The sequence below is a fragment of the Cuculus canorus genome, chromosome 3, assembly GCF_017976375.1.
Source record: "Cuculus canorus isolate bCucCan1 chromosome 3, bCucCan1.pri, whole genome shotgun sequence".
NCBI lineage: Eukaryota > Metazoa > Chordata > Aves > Cuculiformes > Cuculidae > Cuculus > Cuculus canorus.
Window position 1 is genome coordinate 61,582,587 of NC_071403.1, and position 26,273 is coordinate 61,608,859.

General features: G+C 35.6%; 1 protein-coding gene across 6 annotated transcripts in view; it reads right to left on the reverse strand.

Moving 5' to 3' along the window:
• Positions 1 to 1,751: 1,751 nt before the first annotated feature.
• SIPA1L2 (signal induced proliferation associated 1 like 2) overlaps positions 1,752 to 26,273 on the reverse strand; it is a 138,824-nt gene continuing 114,302 nt past the window's right edge. For 2 of the 6 annotated variants that reach the window (XM_054061470.1, XM_054061471.1), the window contains 7 exons: positions 25,958 to 26,111; positions 22,977 to 23,196; positions 16,399 to 16,530; positions 9,926 to 9,979; positions 8,865 to 8,988; positions 7,193 to 7,274; positions 1,753 to 6,315 (listed from right to left, as the gene is read on the reverse strand). In XM_054061470.1, the coding sequence (XP_053917445.1) occupies positions 6,169 to 6,315; positions 7,193 to 7,274; positions 8,865 to 8,988; positions 9,926 to 9,979; positions 16,399 to 16,530; positions 22,977 to 23,196; positions 25,958 to 26,111 (913 nt within the window). In that variant the 3' untranslated portion in view covers positions 1,753 to 6,168. Of the gene's footprint in view, positions 6,316 to 7,192; positions 7,275 to 8,864; positions 8,989 to 9,925; positions 9,980 to 16,398; positions 16,531 to 22,976; positions 23,197 to 25,957; positions 26,112 to 26,273 lie in introns of all 6 variants that reach the window. The other 4 variants (XM_054061473.1, XM_054061472.1, XM_054061474.1 and 1 more) reach the window with 4 other exon arrangements.

The following is a 26,273-nucleotide window of genomic DNA, read 5'->3' on the forward strand; positions in this document are numbered from 1 at the left end:
TGTTTTAAAAATGTTTTCAAAACATTTAATAAGGATGTTCATTCGCCTGTGCTAGTTTGAAGATTGATTTCACTTTCTTTGCTTAAATTTCTTTTAGTCTATTTCATGTTTGGTTTATAAAAAAAAGAAAAAAACCCAAAAGTCAGGAGCTGAACAACTCCAGGTTCCTCTGTAATAACAAACTAGGACAGACTGGTAAGCAAGGTACACCCCCCCCCATCTTAGTAAGACTTCACGTTTCAAGAATCGAAGAGGATTTTATGTGAGAACCTTAATAAGGCTATTTACAGATGATGAAACTCTCCTGTCAGCATCCCTTTAAATTTCTCTGTATAAATATCAACAATATTCCCGGACAATTGGTGAGACGTTAGGAGGCTTACTGCATGCTGTGCTGTGAAGCTATCTAGTTTTAAAGAGCAAATGACTCATTTAATAGATATGGTTCTGCTGAAAGAACATTCTTCAGAGCTTAGTAAGAGGTTTAAACCACATTAACATTAGAAATCAATGAGCCAAAAAAACTGTGGACTACTGAGGTCATGGTTAATAAAGAGAGACCTCAATTTTATTTTCATATCCTGTTTTTGCTCTAATCACTTGACCTCATTTTTAAACATGGTCTGGATGTCATTCACCATTCCACACAAAAAGACTGATTCTTGTTCCCCAGTTTTACTCTCCTCAGTAATTTCAGTCATATTAAACCTGATGTACACTGGAGGAACTGAACGCATTCACTGCTATTTTCAAAGAAATCAGCCACCCAGCCCACGAAGCACAATTCTACTTTATGGTGCCATTTTGGAGCTTTTCTGGCTACACAATATACAGTTTTTGTTAGCTATGTGACATTAAAATACACAGGAATGAGCCTATTGTTTACTTTGTCCTTTGAACAGCAGATCCCTCATTCCTCATTGTCCAAGCCAACATTAACTGGAATTAATGGAACAGCATTTCCTTCACTAGAAACAAGGTTGCCTCTGGCCTATATGCAGACTGCACGTATGCTGAACAAATTTTTATATTAATTAGTGCTTAGTTTAAGATCCCTTGTTTTTCCTATAGAAATGAAGACATTGCAAGTCTGAATGAGCTTTTTGTTTTGTGCTTATTTATGCTGAAACCTTTACTGAGAAACCCAGCTCTTAGTAAAGGAAGACCAAGAACTTGGAAGCTGTGTTGCAGAAGACAGTCAGTCAGCCTGCAGCCTGAATAGCTTGAAGTTCCACTGGTGCTAGAATATACTTCCTCAAGCACTGTTCTTACACACAAGAGAAACATTTCTTATTGAAAAAAACCCACTCTGTCTTGGATTTGTGAAAGGAACATCCATCATCATGAATAAAATATTTGTGTAGAGGGAGAAACGCAGCATGGATGACAATGCAGGTAACTCATTGTTTCCACAAAATATAACTCAGGTTTCCACAAAATATTCTTCAGAAAATATTACCTATCAAAGTCAGGCCTGAGCGGAAAGTGAGACTACAGTTTTAGCGGTAACAAGAATCTCAGATGGCTAGACTAGTATTTACTAACAGACAAACACAGGGTCACGTGTATGTTTATTCTATTATTAACACCTCTAGTCATTCAAACAGTCATACACTTTCATCAGTTTTGAAATTGGAATCAAAAGATGAAAAGGAGTGAGCTTCTAACACTTTAAATCTGGGATCGGGATAACCAAGTCCCATCACTTAGACAGTAAGTTGTAACTATACTGCAGACCTTCTACGAGATTTCTGGGCAGCGGTAACTCCTGGCAAAGGTTTTTCCAGAAGTATTATCACAATTGCTTTCTGGGTCCCAAACAGTGGATTTACAGAATATAAAAAAGTTTCATGAAAAAAAATCTATTTTATTAAAGTTGTAGTCTTTGGACATACAGCAATTTGTCATAAATAAAAGCACAGCTCACACTGCTCATGATTACTACTGGTGCACTTCGCACATTCCACTTTCTGACATGGTACATTTCTGTCTCCTTACTTTCTGTCGTCTCCCCTCAGATTTATTTTAAACATCTCCAGCTAATATGTAGGCGCAAGGACACCTAAACTGGTGTGAACAGCATATTCAACAATTTTTTTTCTAATGACATTGCTGAGAAAATGCACATCTACTGTTTTTCAGCCTTTGGGATTTAATGATCTGCTATCGCATAGCAGGAACACAGGAAAACCTGAAATAGACTTCTAGCCTTTCTGAAAAACTCTCACATCTGTATTTTTCATCCATCAGCCCCAATTTGTTCCAATGAGGACAAGGTCAATACAACTACTACTTCGCTACAGCAAAGAAGCTTCTAAATATTAAGGGTTAGCAAAGGAAAAAAGCTCATCTTAAAAGAATGGAACAAACGACATAAAATAAGTTCCCTAGAAAAGTCCATAAAATTAGTAAGATTCAACACTGATATACATGAAACCTCCAAGTGATTTCTAAAATGGAAGGCCATAAGCTATTCAGCCTCTTCAATCCGTTCTCTGGACCTACCCCGTCCTCATAAGTTGGTGCAACAGACAGCAACATTGGTTGGTTATCTGAAAGGAGAGTCAAAATAAAACCGAAGAAAATGCCCTATCGCTAATCCTTCCCTGGTTTTGGAAATCTGGTAAATACATTTATTTTTGAAATACGCATTCTAGCTTGGTTGTGCTACTCATGACTCAAAAACTGATTCAGAAAGCTAGTACCATGGTAAGAGAGAGAGAGTGACTCAAAGTCTGTAAAAAAAGCAAAGATTTATATCGGCAAGTCTGGATGAAACTGTACCTGCCTCACTTTCTGTTCTGCAGGCACTGTGGAGAACAATGTAGGAACAAAAACTGCAAAATGTTTAGGTCCTGCCTCCCTATGGCTTTGTCTGAAGCACACAAACATCTCCTTGGCTGTCCAGACCAGGGATCTATTGCAGTTTTCCTTCTGGCTCACACGCCATTAGATTCGACTTGAGAGAAAAGCAAGGGAACATGGTGGGGGAGTCAAATAAAGGATGTGTGAAGAATCAAATGAAAATTACAACATGTGTGCATGGAGAAAGGAGCTGAAATTAATATTTATATTCCTGGCAAATTTATTTCCAGGATTGCTAAAATATACTTTCCCCTCTTAGTTTGCATAATCTGCTCCCAAAAATGAAGAAACAAGCTTTTGTTTGCTTTTGAGTTGAAAGACGTTCTTTTTCTTCCAGGCTTTGCTGTAAAAAAGAGCAGTTGAAGTGAAGAATAACTTGTTTTAGCAATAACTAATGGTCCTGATGATTTCAAATCATTTAACCTCTCTAGAGTGCCTTCTCAACCCTACCATTCTGTGAACACCAGTTCCTGAGTTTCACTGCATTTATTAGAACCAGTTGGCACAGAGAGCTCAAGAAAAGCTGCAACTTCAATATAACACACATAGCAACTCTCCTTTCCAGACTGAAAATTGCTCTTCTAAGTAACTGCCCTACAATAAGTTACTTTACATCACAAGTATTTTAAACATTTTTTTTACTTAAGGAAAAACCACCTGCCTCTGACACAACTGCTTTTGTGAGGAAGTAGTCAGCAAAACTGGACATCAGGAAAAAATTCCCTGGACATCAGGAAAAAAATTTTCATGGAAAGGGTCATTGGGCACTGGCAGAGGCTGCCCACGGAGGTGGTTGAGTCACCTTCCCTGGAAGTGTTTGAGAGACGGGTGGATGAGGTGCTGAGGGGCATGGTTTAGGGATTGATAGGAATGGTTGGACTCGATGATCCAGTAGGTCCTTTCCAGCCTAGTGATTCTATGAGAAGGAGAGAGAGGGTAGGCAAAGTTTTCCTGTCACTTGTGGAAACAAAGTATTTTCACGTTGATAGGAAAACAAGAAAAGTTTTCAGAATCCTTTTTGCACAGGTAGTTACAATAATGCTTGTTTTTAGTAAGTGAGAGATAAAGGCCTAGAAATTAATGTTGGATTATAAACTCTTATTAAACCTAACAGCATCCCTTCAGAACAAGCTTGTTCTCAAGTTCATTACAGTTAGTGCAGCTTTCCAAAGCGTACAAACCAACGCTCACAGGAACATGTTCACAGACAAATTGTGCAAGTTGTTCAACACTGTTACTTGGCAAGGTCTCCAGCCAGATGGGTTTGCTAATGACTCATGTAAGGTATTCAAATTGGAATCTAGTGTAACACATGACTGCCATGTTTAATTACTCCAAGTTAATACATCTTAATGGATATTGTTTGGTATGTAAGAGTCAGTTTTTAATGAAAAATACAAAAACATTCTATTTCATTTGAATAAGAGAATACCATAGCCTTGGTTGCCTGCCCATGTATAACCTTTCCCAAGAGCAGTCATTCAGAACAGTTATAGCAGAGGTAGACATTTGTTCAATATATGAAACATTTCTTAGCCAGTATGCACTAACAATGGATGCAGAATTTCACCTACATCTATTAAATACATATTGAATATATATTTTAACATTTCAACAATTTTCTGTAGGTCTGCCTGAACGCATTCAGCTACTGGAAGGAAACTGGGATACAACCATGATCTTGAATTATTTGCTTTTTCTCTCAGAAGGATCACACCAAATGTACTCATTAGCTTCATTTCATTTTGTAAAATTGTACTTTTTTTGAGCGGACTTTAAGCTCTGTACTATACACAAAACATCTCACATATGCTAACACTGCAATCAAATCCTCAATTGCAGACACGAGAAGATGGCAAGCTATTTGCTGCTACAACTAATATAAAGTAACATAAGAAAAACAGACACCTTTTGAATGCTTTTTGGGTAAAGCAGTTTTTTTCCTCTATGTCACTAATCAATGAGGGTCAACAGTCAAAACAGCTTTTGTTCCTTGATCTGTGAAGCCGTCTCCTCATTTATAGGATAGGACAGGATACACCAAAGAGATTAACTTTGATAATGTTGACAGTCCCTCATTGGTAACAAGGGATCATGAGAGCAAGGGGGAATTAGGCTGTGCCTGGATTGAGAATGTAGAGACTGGGCTGAAGAGAAACTTGAGCTATTACTGATCATGGTGGTTACAGATAATACAAGATAAAGTATTTTTTCAGGTTTAGATTTTTAACATTTATTAAAAAAGCAGGATGTATGTTCATTTCAAATTAAACAGTTAAAAATGTTAAAGCATACAAACAAATCCATTGTGTACTAGCAGCATCCAATTGTTAGAATTTTCTAGAACTCCTCAGTACAGTCTTGGCAAGCTAAAAATATTACAACTTGCAACCAACTGACCTCACCATAGTGCAGATAAAACAAACTTTATAAAAACAACAATTTAAGGTTAAATAAGCTTAAATAAAGGTGTTAAATACAAGACACTTGATCAAAGCTTCTGTACAAAGATAAACAAATTTGGCATTGTACAATTGATTGGCTGGCTCACACCATACATGATTTCAATAGTCAAGCAGTGTAACTGTTTAGCTGAACATTAACTATACAAAAGTAACTGAAGTCAGGAGTGGGCTAATCCAGTGAGCCATTTACAAGGCATGTGTATTTTTAGAAAATCAGAACACTGTTTATATTCAGGCACCGTTTGTTCCTGCAAATAAATAATCCCTAATGTATCTGCATCCAAACTAGTGTTAAACACATCAGTGCTAACATTTTATAAACACAGCTTTGATACTATTCACTATACCTCCATTCTTATTGCTATGACAATGTGGACTGTGGAAATAAAACTACTGTACATACAAAAAAATAGAGCACCTTTTAAACATTAAAGTATATGTCTGGTTATTCTTTTTATCTTACAATACTGAAGCCCAAGCTAATGTAAATTGCTTTAACATCTTCACCAGTGCAGCTGAAATGCAGGAACTAAAACCCCAAATATTCCTCTTCAGGCAAGCCCCAGCCAGAGCATCTTCTAAAAATGTCTAAAATGACACTAAGGATTTTTTACATTCATCTGCACACAAACAAATATCTGCTATTCTCTGCTTTCTTCATGTGAATTTAAAGACGGATTACCACAGTTCTCTCTCCTTTTCAAATGAATAAAGCTGGATAGAGAATGTAGCAGAAACACCTAAAATGGATTGTGAACACAGTGGAATTATTACCCCGCTAATCCAAAAAATACAGCTGTTACATTGTTCAAATACATATTTTAGAGTGGCCCAGCCATTAGGATTTTTTGTCTATTGTATTGAAAAACCATTCTGTAAATTTCCTTAGTTGAGCAGCTGCTGTTTGAGACTCCTCCTGAAGTCTCATGTTATCTTGTCTCAGATGCTGCACCTCTGCTTGGAGAACTGCCTTGTCCTGTTTTTCCTGGTTAACAAAGATACAAGTTGAATAAAGTCAGTGGTCGCAATGACAGCATTTATTTTTGTTGTTAATGTTTCTGTGCAAATCATACAACTATGTTTTGTTGAACTCCCTAATCCATTCTGACAACTACTAAGTTAATTCCTAAAATCTGTCCCATCTACCTCATTCACTCTGCAAAAATATGGAGCTGAAATCTAGATGCTACTTAAACACAAAAATTGTAGGCGTTTATTCCACTAACAAAAAAATTAAGAGTACTAATAAGGTAGGAAGCTTTCAGCTATTACAAATCACACGTGAGAGCCCAAATAATAAGGATGTCATTTCAAGCATACCTTAAGGAAAAAAAACATCTAATTTCAAAATTTTCCCTTACATGATTATTTTCTTAGCAAAAGCAGTCTTATTTCTACAAGTCCTGACATTGTCTCCAGCTCAGAAATTAGACAGCAAATGTGACACACACCAAGTCATTGGTACATGACCAAGATATCACAAGGCAACAAGGATGACAAAACTGGAGTGTTTACTTAGCAATATAGTGCCTGTGTCCATATCCCTACCCTTTGTTAAATACAAGGTAGCATAAATGGAGATAAAGTGCTTCATTTTTTTGGGGGTATGACTGTACATAGGAGAGTTATACTGGAGTAAAGACTGATAAACTAGTTAGCTTTGGGGCAGCTTGTTCACATGACCATTCCCACAGGACCTTCTGCATCTCGCTGTTCTGATCAACCAATGGGGTCTACCATTCATTAATCATCATTACTTTATCTACTCTAATTGATGTACGTTTTTCGAGACCTTGACAAACTCTGCCTAAAAGCATGTCTGTGAAAACTGGAGAGCAATAATATCACTAATGATCTCTCACCTTTCTCAGGTCAGTTTGTAGTTGCCGGAGGATGATTTCTAGCTGATTTACTTTTCCAGTCAGAGTACTTGGAGCATGTTCCCTGTAAAGTAAACCATGACTTTCACTTTGGGTTAGTTAAAAACATTTTCTCCCACAGCTTTTGCAAAGTAACATTTTCCGTGATAACAAGGGAAATAAATCAGTTCAGGCATAGCTAGGGAAACACAGCCCAAACCAGCATCAGCAAAAGACTACTAGTGGAATATAAACCCATTGTTGCAATATCAGAAATATGACACTGCCTCTTACGCAAATCATGCAGAAAAGACAATCCTTTTAAGAAGGAATGCTTTAGGTATTATTTGCATATACCTTCATAGTGCAAGTCAAACTTGCTGCCAAACAGTGTGCTGAGCACATTTGTTAGGAAGTCGCTTTCTGATAAGGACTGTACTAATCTGAAGCAAGCTGCAGCAGCAATTACTGTAAATGAAGATAACTGTTAAGAGTTCTTTTGTCTGTTCTGCATTTGTGTCATTTCCAGTAAAGGATAAACCTATGGCTTTATGGAGACAAACATTTTGTTTAAAGATTGAAATGTATGAAATATCATCACAGGTTAATCAAACGCATGACTGAAGGAAAATACTGAGAATAGTTTCAGTTTCCAGTGTGACCATGTGCACTGTAGGAGACAGTTTCATATATGTTACAGATGAAATTAGTCATAATGTGACTATTGTGTCCAGAATAGAGAAGTTGAAGAGAACCTTTATATATAAAGCTGAATTAAATGCTTCATGCAAATGCACAAATCTGATAGGTATGACAATCCTAAAAGTGTAACATCTTTAACAGTCTTTTGCAATCATTATGGATCACTAGGCTAGGGAAAGATGTGGGCATAGAGCTCATTACAACAAACACACTTTACCTTGTAAGTTAATTTGTGTAAAATTGGTTCAAATTAAAATGTAGTAGTCTAACAAGCAAGAAGACTTTTCCCTCCATTTCCTGATCTCCCTGCACCTGAAGAGCAAAACTAATCAAAGATGTGTTTTACTTTTTTCTTTTAAAGTGTGCTAGTGGGCAGAGTATAGAGCTAAAATCTGTTTTTAACAAGTATACTCCCCACATGAAGGAAGATGGGGAGAAGGAAAAAAAAAAATAAAGGAAAAAAAGAGAATAATCTCTTCCAGAGTACATAAAAATTTCTTGCAGTCCTCACCTACAGATTCTCTTTATTCATTTACCTCCGTATAAATAAAATGTTATAGATGTTATGTACAAAACAGATAGGTAGGAACATCTGCTCCAGATCAAGCTATTGCATACTACAGTTATCGGTTCTATTGAAAAGAAATAAACGTAACAAAAATTATCATTGAATAGGAGGAATAAGTGAAAAATTTGATTAGCTGAAACCCTGCATCTAACCGTACTCTGCATTAGAGACTTGTTGTAGTGAGAGAGCTTTATCTCGCTACTCTACAAATTTTCAAGACGGAATTCCTCAGAAGCCGACTCCTAGAAACAAAATTTTTCAGAATCAAAGACAAGACATGACCAGTCAAGGCAACAGTCCTGCCATCAAACAGCAATGAAATATGCAGAGAAGCAGCATTAAGACAAAAAAATCAGGTTTTTCTTCTATTTTTTTTTTAACAAATATGTTTTAGTTCTGACATACCCAGTAGCTTCAAGGAAATCTTTTCCATCTGTGGGACTCTCATCCAAAGGTAATTCTTGAGCTCCTTCCAAGCCTTCAGCTTGTTGAATATCATTCAAGGTGCAAAAAGATGCTACTCTCTGATCTGCAAAAAAGTAACAAGTTTATATTTAAAGCTGGACATATACAGAAAATGAGAGGCTATATTACAGCAATTATCCTGGTTAGAGAAATTGATGTAGGTTTCTACAGCACAACTTTGAATATAATTAGCAGATGTAAAACAAATTCCAACTAGTTGGCTTCCCCACATCTGCATCCAAAGGCAACCTCAAAGCAAGGTTTTGTATCTATCAGCAGAGTAAGACATATTTTTTTTGATCAGCAAATGCTGATGTGAACAGTAAATTAGTCTTGATGAAATCCACAGAAAACCATTTGAAAATTGAGGGCCACAACCAGTGACAATAATAACTGAGTGAAAAAGCTTGCATTTTCCATGGACTTAAAGCCATCAGATTACCCAGAAATCTGCACTGTTCATTTTGTACTGTTCTACTGTCTCAAGTATTTCAGAACCTAATGGTAATCTGCATACTTGAAAAACAACAAATTCACACTATCTTTATCAATTGAGATTTTGTTATATATATTACTAAGTCATGCTACCTACAATGGATTCCACCAGAACATAATCTAACAAGCACAGATATAATTACCTATGGATATACAGTGTGGTTGCCAAAATACATCAGTCACCACATAATAGTAGTATGCCATGCAGATCATCATTGCACAGAACAAGAGAAAACGATGCATCCATTAGCATTTAATATGTCTTCTTTTTAAAAAATCCAAACAACTCCATATTCTGTGGAGATTGATTTAATTTATATCTGTCAAATAAAATCCATGTCCATATGCTTGTATAAATTCTGGTGACAACATGCCTGCCTTGCCCTTTCTCCCCTTGCTCTACCACCCCACAAGCTCAAAGATTGCATTATCATGCAAACGTGCAAACATAGGAAATATTAAAGAAAGTTTACAAAAGGCAAAACTCATCAATCCCAAACCATCACCTAGAAACGGCGTGTGATGACAGAACGGCCCAAATTCTTCATCTGAGTCAAAACCTGGAATAAGATTTAGAATGTTCCTATAAACAAGACAGTCCCACCTCCACTGGAGATGTTGTGACCCTCATGTGCAGCTCACACAGTGGAAAACTCCCTGTCCAACTCATGCTGCCTCTCACTCTCAGCCTTGCAATGCCATTTTTACTCAACACCAACATCACAGTAAGGCAAGAGGTGTCATGCTCAGTGTCTCTAGCAGGGACACAGCATGACAGCTTGGAACGATACATAGAAAGACAGCTCTCCAAACTCTACGCACCCAGATAGTGAATATAATAGTTTTAATTAGGAAGTAAACTTTGGTTTAAAAGTTCTACGAAACAAAACCAGGAAATCACTAAAAAGCTTTTAAAACTATTCATTAAAAATATATTTTTAAGGAATTGCAAAGATTGATGATTCATTTTATAATATAATTAAGAAAAGCTGCGTGCCATTTTTCATCCAATTTTAAAGACCGCAGCTCATTTCCTTGCTTTTATCCTTGTTTTTGAATACTGACAGATCCCAGTAAATATAAACACAACTTTTTCATATATGCTGACAATAAGGTAAGCATATCATTTTTAAAACGTTAGTATTTTCAACTTATTAAGTTGCAAAGATTTAATTAGTACAGATAAACCAAAACTAGTTTCCCAGATCAAATGCTGTATGTAGGCCAGAAACAAGACTGCAAACATTTGGTTTGAAGTACATATCTAATTATTGATTTCACCTTTAAGCTCTTTACACTTTCATTACCACTTGAGAGAAGAAAACAAAGCCACTAACAAATGTTATGCTGTTGCTATTTTTTCTGTGGCCAACAATATGTAACAGTGTGTCTCAGGGGCAACTCTACTGTAATATAAAAAAATGTGCATTTTTCTCCCACTGCTGAGTAAGCTTAATTAAAGAGAATGGCCATTGTCAAGTTTATTTTGTCAGCTGAGAAAATGTTTTGTCAGTTTGATCTTCCTAGCAGTATTTGAAAGCATCTTTTTCTTGATAGAAAAGCAGGTGTGAAAACAGGTACTCACAGCTGTTAATGAATTCACATGATGCCATTTTTAAACACAGTATTTAAAAAAAATTTCATATTATTTCAACACACAACAAAAAAAATTTAAAAATGAGTGCTTGCAGTGAGGTATAAAGTGTGGATTAACTACTTCTCCCTTGTGCAATCCCTAATGAATTTCAACTTCACATAATTTTAAAATAATATTAACACTTAGTGTAGGAAGTTAATTGTTCAACCTTTTGTATTTTCCTAGTGTAACTTAAACATATTTTTCTGATATTGATATCTTTATAAAATATAAAACCATATTCTCATATTCACCAGGTAAGGAATAAAGTCACTTCATGGTCTCCAATCATACCACATACTATATAAACACCCATGTTGCTCTTCAAAGAGTAGTTCCTTAATTTTCAAAAGCCAGGTTAGTGTCAAAATCATTCTCTGAACAAGTTAGTAAACACAATAAGCCTTTGTGATAACTACGACATCAACAATATCCTAGACTTGCAAAATATTTTACTTTTGAATACTTTTCAAGACTCATTTTTATTTTCAGTAACTATATAAAACCTCACTGATCTCCATATAAGTACTCATGTGTACTGATAGTTTCACCAGTTTACTATTTAAATCAGAACTGGTTTTAAACATGAATTGTGGTGAAGGTTGAAATTGTGCTTCAATAAGCAAAATCTTCCGAGCGATTTTTGGTTTATTTGTTCTTAACAGAATTGCCTTGACTCTATATTCATGAAAAGAAAACCAAAGCTACCCTCACCAACAGCTCATTTTTCGAAAGAAAAAGCAAGTGTGTTTCTGACTACGATGCTGTAGACAAGTTCTGCTTCCTCCAGACTTCAGGGACACTTCCTATTCAAGTGATATGTGCATACTAAACAGAAGAAAATACATTTAAATATCAGAGCTCATGGTTTTATCTGGGACATTCTTGCCAAACCTCACAGAGGACCCATGCACAGAAAACTATTTGCAAAAAATATATTGGTGTATATATCAAAAGTTTAAGCAACAGTTGACTTAGCAGGACAAAATTCATTTCTCATTTTAAAGTAATAGATCTGTACAGTTGTAAATGCTAAGAACTTGAGTCTGGATTTCTACTGTTCCTGCTCACTAACAGAGGCCAGAAAAAAACTGCAGACAATTTTGATGTACTGGAGAGCAGAAAAGGCTAAAATGAGCATAGTGCATAAAGTCGTGCTCTCATTATTCCAGCAAAATCAACCCACAAACATACACTGACATAAGCACTGAAGCAAAAAGACAAATGCATGCACTAGAAATGACCAAATATTAATATTTTCATTTTTTCTTTTTCTAGCAGTTTAACATACTAATTTGTTTAAAATAATTATCTCTCATGCTGAATGCTTCGCTTCTTTCTCATTACGTTATGTGTAGCATTACTTGCATTACAGTATAAAGATTTAAAATGGAAGTATTAAAATAATATTTATTATAGTAGCACAGATGTTTCTGCAAAGATAAATTTGCATTAAGAAACACTGCATTCTGACTGGCACAGCTAGATGTTCATAAAAATAACCTGGAAAAAAATTAGAAGTTGAAACCACCTATTCTAATGAACTACAGGGACAGGGGGATTTTCTTAGGTTGTTAATTCCCACAGTATGACTTACCAAAAACTAAACAGGCTTTTTTTTTTAAGCACAATAAACCTAGTTTAAAGTACCACAAAGAGTAGAAAGATCTATTTATATTAATAATAATCCATATTTATGTTTGTGCCCATTCTCTTCTATAATGACTGTAACAAATATGGAAATCTGGAAAGGCTTCTCCTCTTGCTCTCCACGACATCAAAAACACACATTGAAAGCCAGTCCTTCTTCCTTAATTTGGAGATCTATTGTAAGGGTAACACAACAAGAATTAAAAAATACATTCCCTCCTTTTTCCTTATTCTTTTGTAAGCTTTCTTTGCTTTCCTTTTTCTAATTCAGCTTTCCAATTTATTCTTTAAACCCCTGTATCTCTATTTTTATTCAGTTTAATACGTTGCTTGCTTTCTTTTTGTTTCTTTAAATTCTCCTTTTTCACCCCAACTGCACTCCCTAAAACCCTACCTCTTTTGCTGTACAGCCACATCCAGTTCTATCATTCTTTTATTATTTGCATGAGGATACAAAAATACTATAACCTCTACCTCTAGCATCAACTGCTCCCTGGTTACTGTCTCTCTGCAGCTCCCATGAAAACAAAAGAAGGGAAAAGGAAGTAGCCTAAGCACGTGTGACAAATGGAAGGATACCCTTTGATGTTGACTGCATGCATGCGTGCTAAAGATTATCTCCAGATAAATATAAGAGTCAAATCCATGTCCTGCACAGAAAGGCAGTACAAAGACTTAAAATAATGTTGCGTTTATCTCCAGCTTATGAACATTGACTCTGAATAGACACAGCTCAAGCAAAATCTCTTATTGATGGAACTTGTGGAGTCTGTGGAGTTAACCTCCGCACAGCTCTCCATCACCCTGTGAAGATCTGTCTTACAAATAACAGGATGCAACTTCCCACAAAAGTTCTGGCTGCGGAAAACCAGGGCAAATTAAATCCTCACAAAGTGAAAAGCATGATCATGATATTTCTAATTACAAAAGAAGATCATGACTTACTCCACAATCATGGGCCACAGTTTAAAAACTACTGTTCTGTGAAAGACCAAGGCTTCAGTTAGATAAAAGCTAATATTAATTAACAAACAAGCCAGTCCATTGTTCATCTTTGGGGAAGAAGGGAAGCTAAAAATGAGACTGCTGTTCTTGTTACATGAGTAAACAGAATACAGATGATGGTATCTTGCAACTGTGTTTAATTCTTAATCCAATTAACGCCGACATTATAAGCCTCTAAAAAGTCCATTTTAACATTAATTGAGATACAATTGCATTTAAGATAGACAAGTGAAGGATTGTGAGGCCCACATTATGGATATTTAATTGATCAAAGTACGTAAGTTGTCAACATACAATCTAGAGAAATCACAGGGGAAAACCCCTGACCTTGCAATCAGATTGACAATTCTAATAAATCAATATTAAGAAGAAACATTGTACAAATAAAAAACCTAAAAGTAAGTCTCATATCTACATTCTAGAACAGAACATAACTTTGAAAAATCAGGCTGACAAAGCCAAACTAGAGAACTCTAATACTGATATCTTAAATCTGTTTCACTGCTCTTATCTGCTTTGTGATATTTCTCATCGAAGGCTGGGAGGGCAGTGTTGTTTGTTTGGGTTTTTTTGAGACAGTCCTATATAAAATGTGATCACACTATTACCTAGTTTATTAAAAAGATCAATGCAGTTTTATATTCAGAAGTGGAAAAGCTTTAGAATCATCCACTCTTTTTCACACTGATAAAAAGCAGAACAGTAGTTCCAAGCTATTTTTAAATAACAAGTTGAAGCAACTCCTATTAAAATACATAAGGAAACAGCATCTGCTAACTTGTATCCAACACATTCCCTTCGAGTGATATTTTTTTATGACATGATTATCAATCACTCTTTTTACAATGACTTTCAAATTGCAAGACATAGGATAGAGAAAGTAGAACAAGGTCTTAAAAATTCCATTAGTTGTAAAAAATTTTGAATTGCAGTACTATGAATTTAATCAAAACATTTTATAAACCATCTAACCTATACGAAGAGGTGTCTATTGCAGAGGAATAAACAGAAAAGAATTACATTTCTCCACTCAAAGCCAGATTATTATTTAGTACTCAAATTCTTAAAATAATTAAAAAAAAACACACTAAACCAGTTTCTGTCTTGCACTTCAGACCATCAGGTTCTTCAGCGTTATCTACAGACATAGCTAAGATTTTTGCAAGTAAATCCCAAAATGTGAAAACTTCTCCTCCCTAGGATAAAGCACACTGGATAGCTATGTTGATCTACCTCTCTCTCAAATTCAAATGTTAATTACACTCACATAAATTACCAAAATAAAATTTTTTTCATCACAATATTAAGTAGTAAAAATAATGAAAATCTATTGAAGTTTCCAAAGAAAGCTAAAAATACAGAAGCATAACTGGTTCAGAATGACCTTCTAGTCAGCTATACTAAAAAAATCTTACTTGGAGTTAAAGGCATTCTTCAAGTACAAAGTTACAGAGCTAGTAGTTTACTGATCCAAATTATTTTCTGCTGTTTGAGATGTCAATAACAAGCAGCAGGCTGTTCCCCGAGCAATCAAATATAGAAATGCTTGGGAACAGTTGTCAGATTCTCAGCATCACAACACTTCTGTCAGCTACAACAGGCATGTTTAAGTAGTATTGAATAGTAATGAATGCACATACAAGTTAATCAGGTTGAGAAACAATTCAGTACTTTACATTGCTAATCGTCACCGTTGGTTTGGGTTTTTAACAATGCCATTTAAATTAGAATAGTAAGCAGTTCTGAAGAGCTTTTGATCCAATTGAAATTTAGTAACTTCATACTTAGGAAAGGAATCACGTACAAGAAAACTGATTCTCATGGCTGCTTTTAGTTAAAAACACAGAGGAAATCTCATTGCTAACTTCATAATTAGTTCTCCTCAAAGTTAAGCCCTATGTCTTATATAATGACGACAGTAGTAATGCTATCCTTGCACAGAAACCTTTGAATTCCCATACATTCACTAATGAGATGAACATCAGTTAAAAAACGTTGGAAATTTTAGGACAGCACAGTGTCCCAACCAGAACATACCTCAGAAAGAAATAAACAACGAATATTCAACTGTGTATATTCACATATGCACTCAAGACAACACCCATTTTTCTGTGTTTATACATTATGTGTTGGTTTAGCTCTCAGTAAAGTGAATGAGGGCTTCTTCTTGGTTAACCTGGTCTTAAATTAATAATGCAAATCTGATCTATATTCTGCACCTCAAGTTTTGCTACTGGAAAATACAGCATACGTTTTAGCTGTTTTTCAAGGGTTTATTATGAAAACAGAAGGACTACAACATCATTTGGACTACACATACGAGTTTATAAACACAACACAAAAAATTCAGGGCAGTGTTAGTCCCAGTTTCACTTTAAACATCAAACTTAAATGTTTTGAAACTCTCCTTCAAAGCACCTGATTTTTCCAACTGATTTCAGAAAGAACTTAGGCCCCTAAGTGGATGAATTATATTTAAGATAGATTCGGAAAATATCATGAATACCCCCAAATTTTCCGTGACAATCTTTTGCGCTGAGAAGTGATATTGCCAAAAGAAATAAAGGACTACAGAGGCAAACACCGGATTTTTGTAATTCAAAATGTGGCTATACAATATATATTTTTAAAAACATGTGTGTTTAAAAAAGTTTGTGTACTCAACATTGATTTAAATTTTCCTGTTACCTTCAAACGCTCGTGCAGCATCTACCAGGTGGGACCAGTCTAGCCCTGTGGCAGTGTCTGGCAGGGGCATCAGGCCAGGGTCATTGAATTTGGCTTTATCAGATAAGGACCCATCTGAGAACCAGAATTCATCTAAACAATAAACACAATAATTAGTCTTCCTATAACAATGATGTACAATTAATTTTGAAGCTACTATAATAAACTGTAAAAAAAAGTAGAAGCAAAGAATGCTCATTGTAATTTGTCTTTTCTGTCTTTTCTTGTTCAATACTCAGTATGGGTGGGGCAATTTTTGAACTCTGGTGGAATAAGAAGGGTAATTTGTGCCACTTTACACGTGATGTGTTCTTTGCATTTTCATGTGAATGCTGTGCGACTAGGCAGCATCCATTCTTAAAGCATAGCATATTAAACCTGAGCACTGAGCAGAAAAGTTTGTAGATACACAAAGTTATATTTTTAACAACGCTGTGAAACAACACATGAGATATTTACACGGAGAGTTTTCTTTTGAAGCTTAAATACTTCTGTTCCAGAGGAATGTTTAAAATATCACCTGCTTTCCTTTTAACGCATTTGTAAATTCTAGCTTATACCCAAAATTCACTCACAGACTGAAAATACTATGCTGTTAGTTTAATATTTGTAGTTGTAGTTGTATATCCAAGGATGTAAGATTTGTGTGCTGATCTCTAAGCTCCAGAGTGAGCTGTAACACATAGTACACTTTAGATATAGAGTATACATTTCAATTAATATATAATTTGGTTGAAACACAGCTTTCAGTTATGCCATCTTTCAGAAAGGTACCGCGAACATACATCTTAGCAGAGAAGATGCTAATTTTCATAATCATCTTAAGTTCACATTTTTCTTGTCTATCCATAGCAATCTTCACTCTGATCAATGTGAACTTATTAAAATGAATACTGCTGAACAGGCATAGGTTTCTTAAAACTGAACATAAACCAAATACGTTATTTATAATAACATTCCATCTTAACCACAAAACTAGTGATATAATATTGTACTTCTATTATACAGTAGAACAGGAAAAAAAGAAATTTTGCTTCACGGGTACTATTTCTATTAAATAAAAAGGTGGAAGTAGTAATTTTTCCTCAAATATTTCAGAAAGAGATTTCCATCTACTTATTCCAGTGATTCAGACTATAGTATTTATGAGGAATATTTTTTCCAGGAAAACACCAAGCACAAAAATCAAAAAAGGAAAAAAGCAACACAAGTGGAAAATACATTATGGTTTAAGAAAATGGCACGTTTTTCACTGTCCTGATACCAATAAAAGAGAATACCAAAGTCCATTTGAATTAAAGATTTCTGACCTAAAAACCCAAGAGCTGTAGACTGTTACAGAGCATTCTACTACACAGAGAAATGATTAGAGCATATCAGAATCTTTGCAGAAAGCTTGTTTTAAAAAAAAAATCAGGAAGAGGAACAGGAAAGCAAAGGACGTTTGCAATCCTGTGTCAAAAATTAGGATTCCCACAAAGCAAAAACAATGCAAAAGAGGTATAAAACCTGTTTGCCGTGGAATTCATTTTATTCTACATCTTATATGAAAGATGCAGTATTTTTATATTACAATTGGAAATGGCTGACAAGCCTCTGTAGAAACTACTTTCTCAATACTGACTCAGTATACAGAAGTGGATGTTGCATGAAACGGAAAATGTACTATACAAATGTATTAAGATTTTATTTTACAGTTCCTTATAAACAGATAAAATCTTATCTAAGGTTACACTAGGGTACAAAGACATTGGAAGTTCAACATTAGAGCAGCGTCTGAACTCTTGTACATGACCCGAGAGTTATAAGAATCTTATTTACTCAAGTATGAATGTTTAATAGATGCCTGTTGTGGAAAATAGACAGAATGCCTTATTTGAAAGGCAGTTTTTTGTTCTAGACCAGCAGGCAGGCCCTAAGGGACAGTCCTTGCTTCTGTGTGATCAGTCTACAGAGGCTGATTGTGAAACCTGTCAGGAAGATGCCTGTTCCCAGTGTGATTCTGCTGGCTTTCCAAATTAAAGCGTAGGAGTGATATATTCACCAGTAGTCATCCTTCGTTATGCATTGTCTTTGTGAGAACCTCAGTTCACCTAGGGTAGTTCCTATACAGTCCTGCATAAGCTCTGACAGAGCAATTCAAATGCAGAAAGCCTGCCAGAGTAAAGATTTCAATATTGATAGATCTGAAAATGCAAGCGCTCGTGCTGATGGATGAAATTATAAGCAGAATAACTGAACAAGCATGAATATGCTACTACGGAATAATTCATTTTCAAGAATTAAATTATGTGTTCTCCTACAAGGCTGGTGTGGGGGGAGATGGAGGAAGGAGCTCTAATGATGTAGGCTTCTCTGTGCTTTTGAATTTCAGAGAATATTGTTTTATTTCAGGAATTCTCTGGGCAAGATAAATTATTTCTAGACTCCTGTATTTGCATTTCCTCCCTGCTCCTCTTACCTTGCTGTTGCCTCCATTTTTTCCTTATATAACTGCCACATCAGCAGCTGCAGGCTGCCTGTGTTCTTCCTTTTTGATTTGTGGAAAGCTTTTATTTGTGCTTGAGCACGTCCACCTCTGCACGTGCAGGACGATATGCCTAATAGGTCACTATCTTCATTGTCAACAAGATTGGGTTTTGAAGCAACACAGACTTATCTCTTATCTATTTTGAGGAAACAATCTAAGTGTTATTTTTCAGTTTTAAGTTTATTTTATTTGCTGTACTCCTTTTGGCACTAAATCACTGATCTTCTGGTCTCTAGTCTTCTCAGTTATGACACTCTCTTTCTACTCTTAGGAATTTTCTCTATTTTTATTATTGAAACATAAAAGTATAAACCATTTTGAAGAGTCCTTATTTTCACCAAAATTATCAGTTTCCAACATCATCTCAGTTTCCAACAGAGCTTCCAAAATTAACTGTCATTGGTCTCACATACCTCTGTATTCAAAGAATAACCAGTTAAAGAGAGAGTAAAGATTCACCTTACTTAACCTTTTCTACTTCTAAGAAAAGTATCCTGCTTCAGTTAGAGCTGCTACTTTGATGTAGATTGTAGATCATGAAAAAATTTCTGGTAAATACTCCTTATTTACTGTGCTCAAACCAGATATGTCATTTAACAAGTGGATATCTCAAAAGATGCTTCAGCTGAAGGAATGTATGAAGTCTTATGCAGACATAAATCCTAGAGTCTGCTTCCTATTCCTCTTTCCTGGATTCAGCAATTATACCTTGATGCTACTTTTAAACAGTTTTTTCTGCCCCAATCCTTCCTTTATTCAGTATTACTTAGGATTGCCCAAAATCCCCCTTCAAAGATGCCAGCCCGCTAGTAGGCTCTCTTATGGGCGTGTTCACATTACTGCAGACATGCTCCCAATAACTACTTTCTCCTTCACTTTTGTTATTGAAGATAGTCTCATGTTCTGCTATGGTGGATTATTCACTGCGTGAAAGTAACAGATAACAACTGATTTCCAAATTGTTTACGTTAAACATCATCAATACACAGTTATACATTTCCATTTTAATACTGTTTATTATCAATGAGGTTAGCTTTGGATTGAAGTTAACACTGGTAGTAAAACAGTTCTAAGACAGACTTTCATCTAATAACACAGTTGCAGATACATCAGCTGCACTTCCAACAGTCTTTTCCCTTTGGCATTCATAATCTGAGAATTTTCAGAATTTGTTAGTGTATCATCAGAAAATATTCCCTTCCCTATGGAAGGGATACTCTTCATTGCAAGTATCGTGCATCTTGCTCCTTTCCTCACAGCACTAGAATGTCATGCCAGTGTATCACTTACAGCACTTCTACTTTTCTTTCCCTTTTCTTAGTGTTTCATAATATGAGTGGACCACAGTGTCTGCAATGTCACTCAGACTGCCACTTGTGTTTCTGACTTGTGTTAGTACACTAGTTCCGTACTACTGCTCCTCATTGTTTTCATTTTTCCTCTGCTAGTTCAGCTGCCATGAATTTCCAAGACAGGCATAGATTTGTATCTGCAATGAAGTACAGCATGCTAGAATCACTCAACGTGAACAGCACTGTCTCAAGGAATCTTTAACGTCCCCAAGGTAAAATCCTAGAGTTCTCTGCTACATGAGTTCTGCTTTCTAGTTTAAGTTAGAAATAAGATAAAATTAAATAAATCTTTCTACGTTTGTGTAGTGCATGCAATCAGCAGCACTCAAATATCACAGCTTGCAGAACTTCTTTTTTACTTCACTTTCCCCAGTGATAAAATAATTTAGAAAAAATCTGTAGCTTCCTCATCTCCTTCTCACAGGCAACATCACACACAGTTGAAGTTCCTATATATGTATTTGCATGGTCATTCTGCCTGATAATTTTGATTTCCCAGTAAACTGAAACCCTTCAGTATGTCTATTACGCTTTGGTTTTGGTGCTGCCTTGCTTACCTATTAATCACACTCATTTCCTTGCTAGAGGGGTCTCACAAGACGTGGTGGTGCCACAATATTTCATGTACCATATGCTGGGTAATGACATGCAAAAAATATCTTTCTAAAATTAATTCCAGCCAAACCCACACTATTTTCATTTATTTCTGTAAACAAATATCTGTAAAATTGAAATGTTTGAAGATCAAAAACATATGTATTTTACGAAAGACATTACTATGACAGCTAAGAATCCTGGTATCTGAAACTACAAGCTCACACTAAAATTACAAATCAAAGAAATTTCTCACATCACCACTGCCACAGACTGTACAGGCCTGCTAAGCACCGATTACAAAAACCTCCCTAGCAAGATCCCAAATTAGTTTCTTAAGTGGAGATACTGAATAATGTAATTTTTGAAAGCAAAGATGGGCAAGTAATTATGTGTTTGTTTTCAGAGTGTAATTACAGATAACCAATCAAATCTTCTTCGAAAAAGCCATGCTGAAGGATTTTATACTGCTGGCATTGAAAGGCACTTTTATAATACAAAAATAAGCCAAAAAAGAAAGAAAATAGCATGAACTACCTTGGATATCAACAATCAGCTTAATTTTGACTGACAGAATACCAGTTTCATGTTTTTTCCCAGCTATGCGTACAAATAACTTTCTGTACCTAAGAAGCAGCAAGAATGGAGAATAAAGTGTCTAAGACATAACTAACACATAAAACTCTGAAATTCCACTACTGGAGGAGCAGTAGCTTTTTTCACTGAATCTATAGTAAAGAATTTCACTCTCACAGAAGAATATTTTTAGAATAGGAAAAGGTACATCAAGCACTGAAGCAGGAATTTAGCACTCATTTGTGATACCAGTTTAAAACTAACCAGTGGTTAGTGACTAAAACTCAGTCTCATAGCTGAGGCCACTGTAACCAGAAACGTGTTTTGTCATATAAAGCTTACTTCTGCAAGTACAGCAAGTAACTGCTTGCTCCTGAAGGACATGAAGAATGACAGAGCCATTTTTATTACTATTTCTTTTAAGTCATCTGCCTGCATTCTCACTGGACATGACCCTACAGAAGCCCTCAACAATTTCAAGAAATTCACCCACAGCTTTGTAACTATGGATTTTTAAGGCCACAATTGCTCCACTGTTTTTTAAAATTGCAGTTAGCTGTGATGCAATGCTAAAATATCTAACTAAAGTGATTTTTTTTTTTTCCTAATTCCCTTACAGGCCACTAAAATTACCGAGAAGTTTAGAGATCCAGCATTTTTGAAAAAACAATTCACTTTTATTAAGTATCTATATATGGGTATATAGCCTAAATATATGTATTTGGCTATGCAGATTTTAGCTACAGTATATAAGCATGTATGTTTTTTGCAATTTCCTTTTATAAAAATAATTTTCATTCCATTCTTTTAATAAACTTACTACAAACTTTATAGCTCATCACTCCATATTGGAATTATTGCAAGATAAGCATACAATAAAGATCTCCTTTATGAAGATCTCAGAAGCCAACGACATCTTCCTAAAATAGTTGTAGCTTATCATCCCAGAGTACTCTTTTTCTGCCATTAAAAATGAAGTGTTATTTGCAAAGGTTTTACTAACGTGCTGAAAAAGAGTATCAGAAAATTCAGTTTTGAAATTGAAGATGGCAACAGCCACTATCCCTTAAGAAGTTACCAAAAGCTTCATCTAAGTAGAAGCTGTTTCATTTAGCTGTTAGACTGCACTTAAAAATAAACAAATAAAAATATTAAAATAAATCCATCCAGTTTGGCTTAATTGGGTCACCACTGGAAAAGAAAATGATAACAAGAAATATCTTCAGCAAATATTTGTTGCCTATCACCAGTCTCATAAGAATGTTTTGGGGAGTGAAACAAACTCTGTCTCCAAACGTAAGTCTGAATTGATCACTAAGGCAACCATAAGCATGTACTGCTGACCAAGTATGCTTTTACTAGGATATGTAGAACACTGATTTGACATTTCATAACTTCACTTTAGAAGTATAATCTAACTTAACACTTTGTGGTTTGAGTTTATTACAAATATTCCAAACTCAGCAATGACAGCAACAATCACTTACTTCTCAGATTTCCCATTCCAGGAGTCAGGCTCATTCTGGGAGGCAATGTGCTGTGATACGGTGGAGTAGTGCTGAATAAGATATCATTTGGCAAGGCCTGGTCTAGCATTGAACTTCGAGAGCTAGCATATGAAGACCCTCTTCGATTGCTACATATACTTTCATCAGATAGGGTACGATAGAGGGTCCTCCGTGGAGAAAGGTTTCCATAAAATGAAAACTAAACGTAAAAATAGGAAGACAGAAGAACATATATTACTGGTTAAAATAATTCACACAATCATATCCCATCATCGGTTCTTGGGAGCATTTTTCTGGGCAGGCACTCTGGAATTCTTGAGCTAATACAGAATATCAGTTATTTGTTCTACCATATCAGATCTACTGGGGCCTCAAATGAGTTACCAAACTGGATTTTTATACTTCCTCTCAGTATTTTTTTTAATGAATTAATCAGATACTGTGTAGTTGTATTAACTCTGAAATGTTAAATGAAACCTCCACAGCCTTATGACAGCAATGTTTTCCAGAAATTTATCTATGAAACCTCCACAGCCTTATGACAGCAATGTTTCCCAGAAATTTATCTAGCATTACCAACTCCGGCAAAATTTATTCAAGACTACACATAGAACTGTTTGATTTTAATTTGGAATTACTATGCTTTAATATTAAAACATTCTAAACTGACACATGGTGCAATATAATTCACTTGACAATAAAAGTGCCTGGAGACACTGCATCTCTTCAGATTTCATGAAACAGGATTAGAAAAGAGGATAAGAGTTCAGTGAAAACTATTCACACATTTCAAATTTATTTATTATTGCATTCAACTTCGTAAGTCACTCTTCAGCACTGTAAATCCAGTTATTCTTTGCATCTACAAAGGCCAATTAAGTATTATAACTCGCTTGTCCTGCACATTTAATGTCCTGTCCTGTTTTCCTTCTAATTGTGAGTTGCACATTAATTATACAGAATGTATGGTTAAGAGTAGTAGTTTTTTAAAACAATGAATATAGCACAGGATTAAAGATATCTACATTGTTATAGCTCTGACAAAGTTTGCTCACTGATGAATACTTCTAAAAGGAATACACAGAAACAATCATGCCACAAGTCATAGTTTTTAGAAGAGACACTTCATACTGCTAATGCAGGAAAGCATCCATCTGGATAACGATACAGAACATACTCAATTGTTAGAATGCATCTCAGAGAAATCTGAGGGAGATATTCAGATTCTAATGTAGCAAAGCATCAAAATAATAGCGCAGTTCTAGAAATTTGCCTGAAACAGATCTGGGCCATGGGAATAAACATAATTCAGAATTTGATTTTAACACATATGTAAAACAATCACAACAACATGTGTAAGTACTATCCCTAAATGAATTGACAGAGGACAGATAGAGCACACTTAAATGAATGGATATATGGTATCCTTCTATAAGCAGCTGTTAAAGAGCATCAAAGACTGAGCCTGTTTAGGGACCACCTTGGGCAAAGGCTTAAAAGCCTTCACTCTTCAGAACTGAAGGGTCTCTGATCCTCTTTCCTGCACTGAAGATTCCCAGCAAGGATCCCGCTGCAATTCTTGGCTCCTATTCAGGTCTCCTCAATCTTAAACTGCATTTTCTATCTATACAGGTTGTCCACTAGCTATCCAAACATGCTGAATGTTAGTTATTGCAACTTAACAAAGTTTCCTTTCAGACTGTGACAAAAAATAAACATTATCTAAAGGTTCATTATTCCCTGATCAATGAAGAAGGTAAAACCAAACCAAAAATGTTATTTGATTTTGTGGAGTCTTATAAATTCAGAAAATGCCTTTGCTGTGAAGAACAACTGACTCGCCTATATCAAGGTTACCACCCTCTATAAAGGCATAATCAAAGACTGCATACTGCCGAGTCCAACAGCTAGGGAGAAGCCCTGTGGGTCAGGGCCTACAGTCTCTCCCACTTAGTGAGCTTTTGTTTTGGTGTCTTGGAAGGCGAAGGGGACATGAGCAATTTATTTCAGGGTGGCCACACCTCCTCATTCCTTGTTGTTACTTTTTTACATAGCCAGAAACATTGGCAGCTCTTGAAATCATCACTAAAAACCAATTATTGTATCAACTTTAAATCATAAAACCCTCTTGGACGTTATGCATAAGAATTCAAACATACAATGCATACTTAACATATTGCACGTTAAAAGATATATGATCTGAATTTTAAATTAAACTGTGCACTTAGAGGATTCCCATGTGTTACTTTTGTTCAGACACGATGATTATGCTATTTAGCATGCTGTATAAACATAGTAGGTTAAGAGAGCATTGAGTTAATATCAAAGTGTGACAGTTATCTCAAGTAACTTGATTGCTTTGTGCTTTTTTCCACATTAAGCATAGAATTCAGAATAATGTGTACTTCAGGGAGTAGTAAATTCTAAGTTCCTTATCCACTTTCTGTGAACTTTTAAATCATCTTCACACTATACAAACCAGATGTATGTGCTCTCCATTGGCAGTGACAATTATGCCTTTTGAGCAGCTGCCACTGATACCTATATGAAATTGTGATTCAGACGTGAGAAGTGTTTGCATTAAGTATCACAGGACAAGGGAAAGTGAGCTACTTTCATTCATGTGCCTTTGTATCACAAAGTGCATAAATTCAGGCATCTGATCTTCAAAATGTTACTATTAATCTTTCAAATTATAATTAGGAAGCCCAAACTGCACTGGTGTCTGCTCAAGCTAAGCAAAGACATACTCTATTTCATACACAACCATCACACTAGATATAATTTTTATATTGTGGGAAATGATATTTCGGGACTGACAGTCAGTATTCATAGCATCCCCACTGAATATGCTTAGCTTATACAAAATGATATTGCCTTCTCTACAGCACTTTTGGGAGTATCAGAAATCCATTTCTAAGATAACTGTGTCTAAAATAACCCCCCAAAAAGTAGCTAACCTTTCTTCTCCCCTCCTCCATAGAGAGGCTGTCTGGCAGCATCAACTTCAAAAAATCTTCTTTGGACAAAACTTGCTGGCTTTCAACAATGGCATTTCTCACAGAAGTTTGGAGCGGACTCGATGCAGACACAGCATCAATATCATCATACACTCTGTTGAGACAATTGGTGTTTTTTAGCAAAAGAAGCAATAGTGCTCTCGGATTTGAAAGACTGCATTCATTTTCTGTCACAAAGTAAAGGTTATTAGAATGATCTCCGGACATGGCACACTTACTTAGAACATTTTTCAATCTTTTTACATTTATGAAACTG